At 37.2% G+C, this 14,192-nt stretch overlaps 1 protein-coding gene across 8 annotated transcripts in view; it reads left to right on the top strand.

Moving 5' to 3' along the window:
- Positions 1 to 14,192, top strand: part of LOC124114522 (histone-lysine N-methyltransferase, H3 lysine-79 specific-like) — a 50,430-nt gene that overhangs the window by 8,087 nt on the left and 28,151 nt on the right. For all 8 annotated transcript variants that reach the window (XM_046475140.2, XM_046475138.2, XM_046475137.2 and 5 more), the window contains exons 3-9: positions 3,095 to 3,169; positions 9,476 to 9,539; positions 10,226 to 10,363; positions 11,208 to 11,298; positions 12,136 to 12,230; positions 12,716 to 12,778; positions 13,830 to 13,885. In XM_046475140.2, coding sequence (XP_046331096.2) covers positions 3,095 to 3,169; positions 9,476 to 9,539; positions 10,226 to 10,363; positions 11,208 to 11,298; positions 12,136 to 12,230; positions 12,716 to 12,778; positions 13,830 to 13,885 — 582 coding nt within the window. The remainder of the gene's footprint in view (positions 1 to 3,094; positions 3,170 to 9,475; positions 9,540 to 10,225; positions 10,364 to 11,207; positions 11,299 to 12,135; positions 12,231 to 12,715; positions 12,779 to 13,829; positions 13,886 to 14,192) is intronic.

Genomic DNA, 14,192 nt, shown 5'->3' with positions numbered 1-14,192 from the left:
CAGTAATGATATTCTCATTTAACAAATATCTTTTAATTTTAAACATGTTCATTAAAACACATAAATCAAGTTAACATGCATTTACACCTCCATAAAACAGAAATAATAAGTTTATGTGCAATGGATTATTAAATTTTTGTTTTCATTGATCCCATTAATAACGAGAGCCACTTCCAAGACACCTTTGTTATTTTGATAATGGTGACAGGATCTCTGTGGATATGTTTCACTGTTTGACTTATATCTGGAAGGTTTGTGTGGGTGGTGTTGATAAAGAAATTAATTGCCTTTTTGTGCATGGTGATTATGCAAGGAAGTATTTTTTATAGAACTTGTGGCAGCTTTGGGATATATAAGTTATTTATGGAGAACAGTTTGTTAGTGGTTCCGATTGTGTGTGCAGTTGTTCATCTTATTAAACAGGTTTTTACTTGTAAGCTTTGATATCTGTTGTGTTAAGTTGCAGTTTTCTTTGTGAAAGTATTATATGAGTCATGAAAAGTCATTAGCATCTGGGAATGGTGCTTATGAATAAGTTAGATGACAGATTTCATAATTCATAGCTAAGATGTTATCAAACAAGCTAACAATCTCCAATGTCAAATTCCATTAACTCAACATGCTCAAGAGTTTAACAATGGTTAAGCCATTAGGAGCTGCTGATAATAATTTGTTTCTGTTAACAAGCGTGGTTAATGCATTTCTTGGAAGAACTGAAAAACATCAAGGGTGTACTTAAAGATGTTTTTGAGAGAGTGAGATAAATATTTTCCATTAATCTTGAACAACAGGAACCACGATGATTGTGTCCACTAATAACTTCTGTGTTTCTAAGCATATATTAGAAATACAATAGTGCCCATGAGGTATAATAATGTGTTATGAGTGAATAAATGTGGTATGTTTAACATGAGGGACGTCACATGTTCCTGAACAGATAAGATATAAATCGGTCATATTTTTTCTTCTTTATCACACGTAATGTTTTTGGAACACATGTTGGAAAAATATAAACAAGAAGATTTCCACTTGAAGCAAAATTGCACTGTGAAGAAGTGTTTGGTGATAAATTGTGGAATGGTACAGAAATGCAGTTTCATGATACAAGCCATTTCTAGGCAACATCCCCATGAAGATCCATTACAATTGGTCTCCAGCAACCTATGTGACTAACAGAATCGGGTGATCAGGCTCGCTGACTTGGTTGATACATGTCATTGTATCTCAATTACGTAGATCGATGCTCATGATGTCAATCACTTGATTGTCTGGTCCAGACTCAATTATTTACAGACAGACTGGAATATTGCGGAGTATGGTGCATTAAACAACAAACAATTAGACAAACATACAGGCAATTCCACACATGAGCACAATAAATGAAGCCCAGTTTTGGTATACACGGTACTTGGAGTTATTGATCATCGTATTGTGATTTTGGTCAAGAGAAATAACTGGGAGTTGAAGTCCTCTCAGCGTAGGACCTGTAGATTACTTCTGTAGGGAGTCCGGGTATTTTGGGTCCCAGCAACCCGTGCTGGTCATAATGGGTCAGGTGGTCAGACTTAGCGAGTAGCTTGTTATTGTGTGATCATATTCAGACTGTGGATTGTTGTTCATTGTATCAATCACAGGATATTTACAGGCCACCTTGAGTGTGGTGTTACTTAGTCAGCAAGCACACAAACAAAGTATGACCTAAGCCAGTATTAAACCCATGAATCCTTGGATTCAAAATAATGAGCCCATCTACAGTATTGAAAGCATTTCCCCGTAAATGTATGCACATAATAATTTGATAACTATACAAGGATCTCATGCCAGTCAGTAGTTTTTGATTACATGTACTTGAAATGCATGCTAGCCATGTCAGGAAGTGCTTAATTACTGTTCATATGTTTATTAAGCATGATAAGCGAGTGTAATACATTTCAATATGTAAGTTCATGAATAATACATAAAGGTAAAGGTTATCTGGTGAGCATGTTTTGTATTAATAATAAACATTGTATTTAGCAATGTTTAGCAAGCCTGGGTGAGCTAACTACGTAGTGTTTATTTCTAATATTGGATAGTTACCTGTATAAAAACTTACTTCCTGGATAACCTCTTTATCAAATAATATCATTCTTAAATTCTGTCCTTAAGTCATTTTCAGCTCTCAATAACAGTATATAAACATTACAATCTATTGGCCCACCTGCTAGAGTTACTGCCCCTTGCTAAATGGAAGCTACCCTAGGCTATGAGAGATCACGTTTGATTAAAGTCTGCCTGGCCCATCAAGAAGTGATAAAATGCAGTCAGATGGTCCACACAGTGACAAACTGAAATGAGGTAGCAATTTGTACACATTTCAAACAAATCCAACTGTTTTTGATTGAGGAAACAGACCCAAGCCGCAGATCACAGATGTGGAAACTGATCCTGTTTGTGTCGTTGCTAAATTGTTACACAGTTCATGTCTCCAAAGTTGCTAAAATCTGTAACAGCCCTCGGCTACGTCACTGCTGGGCACTGATCGATGCTCATGATATCAATCACTGGATTGTCTGATCCAGACTTGATTATTTACAGACCGCTGTCATACAGCTGTAATATTCCTGAGTGCCTCGTTAAACAACGAACTTGATAAACCTGTGCATTATGTTTTCACGTTTGTGATAAATACCCAGGACCCATTTGCACCTATATAGCTTTGTTTAAGAAGTGATGAAACCAACCCCATCTTTCTTATCAGTGACTTCACACAGAAAATGATTTTAGCTCATGATTGTAATTGTATTGGACAGATATTTTCTGCTTCATATATTTTGAATGAGATTCAAAACCAGTTCATGGTGGCGAATGGGTCCAGGGTATTTATTGTAATTGAATTGAGATATAGTAAAGTGGATCCATGAAGATACTTTGGTCATAACTGCTACCACCAACACTTCCAATCATGATCCATATCGTTGGTGATTCAATACTGTTTGAAGTTTTGTTTTAGTCAACTGTGTAATCTTTTTGTATTTCCATTAACCATGTTACAAGCCCTCTGCTATTATTAATCATTGTGTGGTTGTGTAATAAATTCTTCTTCATGTTTCAGATGGGTGTGCGAGGACTTTCCAGAGCTGAAGCAGTCGATGGATCCCAAATTGATTCAGGCGACCGACTCCAAGAGGTGAGGATAAAAATGCTTCCTAATAAACACAGATCTCTGACAGATGCTCATAGACTGAATGAACTTATTCCACTTCTCCATTGGGCGTTAGGGCAGATGTCTCTGGTAACGTGTGTAGTTTGAGGTTACTTTCAATGGGGCTAAGTGATGAAGTGCTCTCACCATCAACCATTTTTTTGTCTGCTTCGGACCTCTATTAAAAAAACTGAACTTATCAGTCATGATCCTGCAGTTCAAAATTAGTAAATGGTAAAAATGATGAATTTGTTTTGCATGACCTTTTACATCATTGGAGGTACAACATAGGGCTGCTTCATATTGGTTAGTCACTCTCACAACCTTGGTCCATCTCTTTGGGGGAAAATTATGCTCTCACCCAGCACCTTATTGTGTGTTATGACTGTATGGGTCGATGCTCATGCTGTCATTCACTGGTTTGCCTCACTTGAATATTGCTGTTCAGTGGTGTGTAACAACATACACTCTCACTCCCTGTTAGTAAATCCATTTCTACATGTGTTTGTTTCTTGCTGTCACCTGATTAGTGCCGAATTATAACTGTTTGTATTGTTTGACATTTGTTATAGATCATGCTTTGTGTTATTGGAGTTTTATAGGACAGGGATGGATCTAAAATGTTAAGCTTTTTCCTAATGCATCCTGAGGTGTGAGTTCCATTTATCAATGATGGTGCATTTGGGCTGGAATATTACCTTGCTAATTGAAAATGTATATGACTACCAGAATACAATACTTCTGTAAAGTATGATAAAGCCAACTATATAGCAGGTCTTGCAGGGTTCACTCTTGGAATTTTCTGACATGGACCCTTTGTGTGAAAATTTCAAAATATTCCAGAGGTTCGCCCATCCAGCTCAATGTTAAAATGCCCCTTGGTATTTGAAAACGTGGGCCTTTTTTAAAAATTTAGGGGCTAAAAGCACAAGTCCCCACCCTAGAATTATCCCTGGTCTTGGTGTTGAGAGTTTAAGATCTGCAGATGTATCTAGATTTTCAATGTGCTTCCAACATCATGAATGTCTTTGGTAGTCCAGGTATGTATATACCTTTCAACATACCTTTCAATGTCTTCTGTTTTGAGACTATGATTTATAGTAATCTAGACTTTGGCAATGAGCAAGAAAATGTTTTCATTGCATGTTGAGCATAATTTTATCTGACCTTGATCATGTTTATAGAGAATGTGTAACATTGAATCCTTAGGATTTTGCATAGTTGAATCTAATAATTCCTACGGCTGCTGAAGTTGAAACCAGTTGGAGATGTTGCAGCTGTTGTGTAGTGTGAACACTGGCATTATCGTTTGTTGACAGATGGTTACTGTTTGTCCGTATTTAGCATTCAGTTGTCCTCTCTGTCTGTGTAAGTTCAGATCAACATCTGCTGAAAGATCTGTTGAATTGTTTGGGTCAGTATTTGTTTTAGGCAGGTCATTGAAAGGTCCCCTTCCTTGCTTGACCCTTTGTCATCAAACACTGACTAGTTGTTAAAATGGAAACACTGAGTGAATATTTATATACTGAACAAAGAGAAATTCATTTAGTTGTCATTAAACACTGACTAGTTGTTAAAATGGAAACATTGAGTGAATATTTATATACTGAACAAAGAAAAGTTCAGTTAGTTGTCATTAAACACTGACCAGTTGTTAAAATGGAAACATTGAGTGAATGTGAAACTTGACCAGATAGGTGGTATGTGGTATAAAGCAGTGTTTGCAGCAAGCATGGCATGGTTGCTGTTTAACCCTGCATAGCAACTAGCAACTGTTAATAGTGCATGCCTAACAATGCCTAATGGTTCTATTATCATTTGTAGCAATGGTAGTGTTAGACATTAGAAAGCTTCATAAACCACAGGAGCTAGGAATAGTAATTTGTTTGTTTGTTGAACGACACACGTAGCAATATTCATGCTTTATGACGGCAGTCTGTAAACAATTGAGCCTGGACCAGACAATCCAGTTAGTGACATTCTGAATCAACAAAGTCAGCAAGCTTGACAACCCGATCCCGTAAGTCACCTCAAACAACAAGGATTTCTGAAGGCCAATTCTAACCCAGATCTTCATGTTCATGGGCTAGGACAATTACTAGTTGGAAGGATTTCCTTGTCCTCATGGACATGCTTTCAGTGTTTGAAATTAAGCATGAATGTCAGGAGGTCCTGCATACCCGTAATGTTGAATGTAAGAGACAGAGAGGGTCCCTTGCTTCCAATACTATATCAGCAAGTGTCACAAACAACAGGGCTCCTTTTAATTTGTAACACTGTACTAGTCCTTACATTATTCTATTTCATCAAACCATGTACATTGTACAGTAGTAAATATTGCTTTATCATGTTTATGCCGCTTCAACAATTTTCTGTTTTTGATAGGGAGTAGTACAGTGTGGTGTGTACTTACCATCCTTGAAAACAAGTAAGACCCAGAATTCTTGATACTCAGAAGAGGTGAACTATACTGTTTTGTGAGACTGAGCTGGTCAGCTTGGCTAGTGGCATTTTAGAATCAACTCGAGTAAAACATGAGTTGAGTAAACAATGTTTTGTGGTTAAGTAATACCTCACGTTAAGGCCTGGCCGATTCTCTACCTTGAGGATTCCAAGTTGGAACAAGTCACCTTGACTTAGTTGATAGCACAGGGTTAGAAACTAACAGTTTTCGTCCACTACTCCTTACAATGATAACTTAAAGCAAAACCCTTAAAAAGGACAATTTCTACTAGTCCTTATGATACCTTTACCATTGGGCAATATTGGCAAGGACTGCAGGACTAGTGACAGTTTCTGACACTGTAGCATGCCCCAAAGGAGTGGATTGTTACCCACAATATCACTTAGTGGTTTGTTTGGTCCAGACTCAAATATATACAGACTGATTTCATATAGCTGGAATGTTGCTGTGCGCAGCATTAAGCAACAAACACAAATATATACAGACTGATTTCATATAGCTGGAATGTTGCTGTGCGCAGCATTAAGCAACAAACAAACACAAATATATTGATCAAACTCTATGTTTTTCAAAATGTTTAATTAATGAAACAACTAATTCCTAGTTAAAAATTATCAAACTTAGTCAAGCACTGCAGTCTATTAATATAGGGTTACAAATTAGAAAGTGGTGAGTTTTATGCAGTGTGGCATAGAGATAAAAGGAACATCTGATTCTATCTTCATGGCTTCATTCTCTGTTGTACAATCTGAATCAATGTCCTACTATCACATTCCGCAATTGGTTTTATCAGGGACAGTTTCCCATTACTCTACCGTATTGTGTTTCCCCATAAAAGGGGGGCAATTCTCTCAAATGACATTTGAACATTAATGTTTTAGCACAAGTCTTTGTAATAACCCTGTTAGAAGGTCAAATATTTATTATCTTGATAATGAATTCATTTGGTTACCATGTCTAGCAGTGGTATTGGAATAAGATCACATTTGCTGTGTTGCCCATTGTCTGCTGTTTGCAAGTTCATGATTAATGCCAGTTTCTTCCTTGTAAATTCCAGATTACTAAATATAGATGCATCAGGTCACATTAATGATTGTATTTTTTCAAAGAAACAGGAAGTTAGGTTGAAAAAGTGTTATTTTACAAGGTTATGACAATAGTAGTATATGAAATTATGTGATGTTCTGTTGGACATTAATAATCAATGCATCAGATCACACAAAGCTTTCTGAGTTGCTATGTGTGTTGTCCAATCTGTTGTTTTCCCTGAAATTCGTCACACTCTGTTATGGTCAAGGACATATTCCTTCTTGGAATAATCATGATAATGAATAATCTTTTCAGGGCACCCTATTCAAATATGAGACCAAAGCTTGCTCCTTTCTGGCATGTCTGGCGATAAATAGTGCCATATTGCATGAACTGCTGGGTCACATTGACATTCAACAGCTAGTAGTCCGAGTCAGTATGTTTGTATGAGTGATACAAGTGTGTCTCTGGTGGCAACAGTTGTCCTCATTAAAGGTATATGCAGTTTCTATTGACACATGTTTCATCATTCTGGGATGTATATTTGTTGCTCTCCAAGTAAAACATGTAGTTTGATTGTCAAATTCGGCATTTACAATTCTGTTTTTACCTTAGTGATGAAGAACATGCCGAAGTCTAATCACATAAACTCAGTGTGACAGATATGTGTGTATATATGGTATGTCATGTCATGTCACATTTTGTGAAGAAACATTAGGTTGACATGTTTTGAAAATACTTGATTATTACGAAAAATATTATACTGATGTTATTACTGAATAACTTAGTGTTTCTGTTTGCACTGTTTCGATTTACGTTTCCCTTTTTATTTTATGATTGAAATATGTTTTGCAACCCATATAAGATCAAACTTTCTTCATGAGACATTTTTTAATCAGGTTGAAGCTAAATTGGCATAATCTTATTATGACAGTGGACACTGTAACAACATTAGTGTCTTGGTAAACAATTATTGCATATATGTGCTGATCATGCAAAACCTGCGCAAACATCTTCAGTGGTCTTACGTAGGCTTACCACCATGCCTACTAGACAAAGTGCAAAACAACATGTTTAGGAAATGTGGTTCTCCAAGGTGCTTGTTTTCATGATATTCTCTATGAGAATAGGCTCATGCCCATATAAAACATGATTTAGTACTGACGTCAGTCCGACGATGGCATGGCTGAATGTTGCTCGCCAGCTCAAGATTGCGTCAACTTGGACCAAATGACAGTCGCACCAGCTGATTAGAGTTACAAATCAATACAGGGCCGATATCGGAGCCTGATCTGGGTTGGCGGCTCCTCGGTCAATGTTGGCATCACAGACATGCTCATTTGCAGGATGTGAGGTCAGCATTGGTCTCGGAGGGACACTCCTGTTGTCACAGTTTCTTGGTGATTGAGGTCAACCCTGGATTATTAATGATAGCTGGTCATTTGATCAGTTTTCGAGCTCTGCCTGATTACCCTGAGACTGTCTCCTAGTGCTGACAAACTGAAGTCACACAGGAGTTCATCATCAGTTGGGTATTAATTATAGAAATGAGTAATGGATCCCTTTGATTTTTGCCCTGAAATTATTATACATTTTTAAGGAAATGAGAATTTAGATTGAGACTGTGTGTTTAGTGAGGTTTTAATTCTCATTAAGCAATACAGCAGACATAAGATGGCAGAGGTCGCTATGAAATCAATGAAGAGAGAAAAATGTTTGAGGAATCAAGTTATGAAATAAAATGAAACATGTGAAAATTGAAAAATAAATTATAATAACCAGTGCACTGAATTAGGAGTAATTATTTGAAAAAATATATGATAAATATAACAATATGATCAAGTTTATGATCATGATTACAATGATACCGGGTATTATTTACTGTTGTGATCTCATCGCAATAACCATCTCTTTTGACCACTTGTGAGGATGTGATGGACATTTTGTCATACCAGGGAGAATTATTCATGCTGAATCACTGTGCATTACCATTTGGTTACATCACCATGTCATGAATCAGTTCTTACATCACCAGGACCACACATTACAATGTCCAGGAGTTCCACTCTTCTTGTCATCCAACAATGACGAATGATTTTCTGCTTGCAGTGATTATGATGTGTCCAGTGAATAATGTTCTTTCAATTCTGATTCATTTGATACTTTTCTCTAAACATAGTTTTCCTATAAACATGGTGATTCAGTGAAAAAAGTTATATCCCTATATATTTTTATGAGTGTCATTGTGCACAGTTTGATGCAATGACTCTTTCATTAGTATTCTGTTGACATTGTCCATGCTTGGATGGCACTTCTTAAATATTAAAAGTTGAATTAAGTAAACTTTGAGGCCCTATGGGGATTCTGGTTCAAAATTGGCCTTCCCCAGCAGTAGGCCGGCAAGAATAGGCAAGCTGACTAGAAGTCACTGACCAACTTCAACCAGTCTGATATTGTGATGGAGCTATCTTCCAAACAACTGAGGTTGAGAGTCGGATGATTCTATGAAGTTGCGTTATTAATTTGCAAAGTTGACATTTTATATTATTAGTGATAGACATGTTTTTCTGATCACTGTCTGCTTTTGACATTTTGCTTGACTGGTTTGTGAAAAACGAAATAGCAGAATATGGAGCTGAATGAATAAATGATAATCGTTTTGATATCGTTATTATACATTTCAAATTTAGCTGATTTAATGCAAGGTGGGATCTTTGACACAAGGCATGTGGGAAGTTTATACAAGGGTCTTTGCGTTGTGTATGGAGCAAGTTTAATGTGGGCCATTTTCGTTTCAGCTACGAAAGTTTGAAGCATTTATGCGACACGTACAACAACAACCTAGACAGCGCGCTTCAGCTGGTGAGTACCAATCATATCCATAGTGAAGACATCATATCGTATTCAATGTAATAAACGCCCAGGGCGCTCTCAAAATTAGAAATAGGGGGCTCTTATTAGAATATAATTTGGTGAGAGAAAAGATCGTAAATTTCTAGGTTTATGTACATGCAATGATACAAAGGAAAAGTCTGTGCGTATTATACACGACGGATATATTTTTCCAGAATTAAATTGCCCATAATTAAGGGTGCATATAACACACGAGTGCGTATTATACATGAATAAATAAGTCTTGTGTACATTGATCAATCGGAAGAGGTGCTAATTGGGATTGTTCACTAGCCAATATATCAGAGCAGGGCGCTTATTATGTTGAATACAGTAATATTTATGTCCACTGGAGTATTTTGACTCATGGATTTATTTGTTTTGTTTGAATATATTGATGGGTAGTGTTTATTGTAAACTGATTTTCTTTTCTTACAAAAGCATTTTTAAGTTGTTTTTTTTAAAATCAATAACTATTAATTTATTCATATTGACTTACCACAAATATTCAGCAAAACTATTGGTTGATTAAAGACACATTTCCTTACCCTTGAACAGTATTGGAAGATTCAGTGTTGTGTAGGTAATTATCAGTTTCAGTAGAATACCTGATGTAGGCTGTACCTGCTTTAATATTTCGGTTTCTTTGTTAACAGTGGAAAGGAACAGCCCAGACATACCAGTTAAACAAGCGTCCCTCCACCACCTTGCTGAAACACATTCTCCAGCAGTGCTACAACCATGCTGTCACCGACCCTGAGAAGCTCAACCAGTATGAACCATTCTCACCCGAGGTAATTAGACGTCAACACAGTTGGTTGCTAGTCTGAACAAGTTTTCCATGGAATCAGCAAAATGACAATTATTTCCTGGCAGATAAACAATACCAGGGGCCAAACCAGGGGTTAAAAAGCATGAGCAACTATGTTAGAATATATTGACATTCGTCAAGGTCACAAACTGGAACAGATTGATACCAATTTAATCAGCTCTTATGATAAGGGTGTTACTCTAGGATGATTTAACTCTTGAATCTCCAAAGGGATTTTAGATGTAAAGATGTTAAATGCACTGTTGCCAAGATAACCAGTGTTGAGCTGTACATGTCACTGTAATTCTTAACCATGGAAAATAATGTTGAGATCATCTCTTGCCAGTTTATCATGCATGTCATCCTTCAATCAGGATCATATCTCTGCCTGATGCTGAAATCCTAATGAGTATGGCAAATCATGATCTGTTTTGACTTTATATACTTGTACCTTCTTCTAATTCAGGGGGCACTGGTGGCCCAGTCGTCTAAGGCGCCGCGATTCGCTGTGCAGAGTTGCGTCCCTTGGGCACGCCAGAAACCTATGATTGTGGGTTCGAATCCCAGTTCGCCCCAATTATGTTTCTAGGTTTGTCAGCACTATACCCGTGCTCGTGGGTTTCACCCAAGTGGTAAACGTCTTAGACCTGCATCACTTCGGGCTTTCCTCCCACATTAAGCTGACACGATGGATATAACTGGAATAATCTTAAAAGCGGCGTTAAACCCAACTCACTCACTCTTCTAATTGAGGGTGATTTGAATGTTGGACTTAAGATGCATGCTAAGGACCGCTTGTATCATTTTATTCAATATTCTGTTGTCAGGTCTATGGTGAAACATCCTTTGAACTAGTGGACCAAATGATTCGTTCCATCAATTTCACAGAAGATGACAGCTTCATAGACCTTGGCAGTGGTGAGTATTCAGGAAGGTTTTCCTGATACATGTACCCCGGTAACATTGCTGTTGGTCTCAGACAGGCATGTTCTAATAAACATAATTTTTTTAACGATTTTTGGGATCCTGTTAGGTTGTAATGACTGTTTACAGTCCATAATCAACTGTGAAGGAAAATGCTTTCTGATATCAATTTTTTTATTGGGTAGCCTAGTGGTTTAAGCGTTTGCTCGTCACGCCGAAGCCCCGGTTTCGATTCCCGGCATTGGTACAATGTGTGAAGCCCATTTCTGGTGTCCCCCGCCATGAAATTGCTGGAATATTGCTAAAAGCAGCGTAAAACCTCACTCACTCACTCACTCACTCACTCACTCACTTTATAAAAAGTTCACATCAACACTTACATCATCAAATTGCAGTCATTTTCATTTATGGAATAAGTTTCTTTAATTTCAGATCATGGTTTAAAAAAACAATTCTTTGAGTAACAAATATTTGTAAAATACAGAAAAAAAGGCAACTAATTTTTGATATTATTGATAATTGATTGGTATGTGAACAAACATGATTGTGATCCGTGATCAATAATAATGCAAACCACTTGGCAACGCTAGTGTTAGAAAAAATGTTTTTTATCTATGCAACAAAAGTCAGGGATCATGATTATTTTGGGGAATATTTTTATGAAATTGTGTGCTCAGTCTTCACTACAAAAAAATAAGCCCCAAATATATTCATGATCCCGAACTTCTTTTGTTCAGTGTATTTCTTTATGGATGATTAGTTTCAAAGATCAGGTGTTTCCTATGTGAACAGATGGCTTACCGGTACATATACATATGTCCTGGGTTGCAGGTGTGGGACAGGTGGTGCTGCAGGTGGCGTCAGCTACCCCCTGCAAGATGTGTTATGGCATGGAGAAGGCAGAGTGGCCAGCCTTGTATCAAGGGGTAAGGTTTCCCAGCAAAAATTATTTGTTTAATGTAATATCCACATGAATTATGATTCATTGGTCAGAAGTATTAGGTAACAACTTCTTCAGCTGGACCTCACACAGCTTCGTTTTTCCTTAAAAATTCATTAGTAAATGTGTTTAGGAGTAATGCAGGATAAGTATTCAAATGTAAAAAATATTGAGATTTTACTAATTTTACATCATGGACAAGATATCATGTTGATCAGATGTTATTTTAGATAAATTTGGATAAAAAATATATTAATAAGAAACCAACTAATGAATAGACAGGTACAGCATACTCGCAACGTTTCCGTGATTGTTTATTATTGATGGCACATTATGGAATATCATTGGAAATAATATCCTTTATATAAACATGCACTTTAGCTTGTTATTTCTGTAATATTGGAAACAAATTTATGCACTGATGATGTGAAATGCTATGTCGCGTCTAAATGTTGACTGTTTTAACTTCAGGCCATGGATAAAGAATTCCGGAAGTGGACGAGATGGTATGGGAAGAAATACAGTGATTATAAGGTAAGATTCATAAACAGAAACTCCTTGGTGTGCTCAATAATAAGCTGTTTTGTGGGAACTGTGACTTTGTCATTGTCCGAAGCCTGAGTCTAGAATTCAGTTTGGTTTAGTAGGGCTGGGACGAGTCCAAATGTACTACCCGGGTACCCAACCCCCTATTACCCGACCCTACCCGGGTATCCACTGTAGGTCTCAAGAGATAGGTACAAAATGTCCAATTGGGAATAAAAATGTTTTACCATAGCCCTGGCAAAACGTATTTAGATACATGTATTAAACATCTGGTGATGCATACACTGAAGTTGACTTAAGTTATATCTTTATTTAACCATATGAAAAGTCAGAAGATGTGGTGTATAGTCTGAAAGAAATGCAAACATTAGTGACTTGTAGTATAGCCATAGAGTTTTGGATAATTTTTGTCATTAAACAATATATCACATGACTAACCACGGGTCCGGGTAGTCCTGTGGGTACCCGGGTCCTACTCAGTACCCACCCGACCCAGGTACAGGAGTTACCCGTCCCAGCCCTATGGTCTAGTATGCTCAGCTAATAATAGTACTTATGAGTTGATAACACTAAAATGTGCTAAACATGATACTGAGTCATGTTTGGGCTAGTAGATTCAAAATGTTTTTGCACAGACTGAATACATGTTTTTGGTGAAAGTTTATAGTGAAGAATACAACACAGTAGAAGTTAAAGAACCCCTAAAAGTTTAAAACACCCAATTGTTACTAAAGTTGCTCATAGTATGACGGGGGCGGTCGGGTAGCCTAGTGGTTAAAGCGTTCGTTCGTCACGCCGAAGACCCGGGTTCGAATCCTGACATGGGTACAATGTGTGAAGCCCGTTTCTGGTGTCCCCCGCCGTGATATTGCTGGAATATTGCTAAAAGCGGCGTAAAACCATACTCACTCACTCACTCATAGTATGACAGATATACAATAGTCGTGTGAAAGGATTGGTTGTTCTATATTTAGGGTAGTATATATTCTAGTTTTAATTGTGAAAGTGCTTGATATTAACATGCTGTTGGTTCTTGCAGTTGGAAAAGGGAGATTTTCTATGTGAAGAGATGAAAGATAGACTAAACAATGCAACGTAAGTATTCTAATTCTGTCCCATTTTAGGTAATAACATTCATTCTAAAGTTTCTATTTATTCTATTTCAAGGGGCTGTGAGGTAGCCTAGCGGTAGCCAATGTAATGTCCCCACATGGATGTAATGTGTGATGCTCATTTCTCATGGCCCCTGAAGTGATATTACTGGAATATTACTAAAAGCAGGTGTAGAAACTAATATTTGTAGTCCAGTAGTCCCTTCAATGATAACATAGAGTAAAACCCTTATAAGTGGCCAATTTCTATGAGTCCTCATGACACCTTAACTATTGGGCAGTCTGGCAAG

Source organism: Haliotis rufescens, unplaced genomic scaffold (genome assembly GCF_023055435.1).
Source record: "Haliotis rufescens isolate VD_foot unplaced genomic scaffold, xgHalRufe1.0.p SCAF_2, whole genome shotgun sequence".
Classification (NCBI taxonomy): Eukaryota; Metazoa; Mollusca; class Gastropoda; order Lepetellida; family Haliotidae; genus Haliotis; species Haliotis rufescens.
Note: the sequence above shows the minus strand (reverse complement) of the source record. Positions and strands in the feature narration are given on the sequence as shown.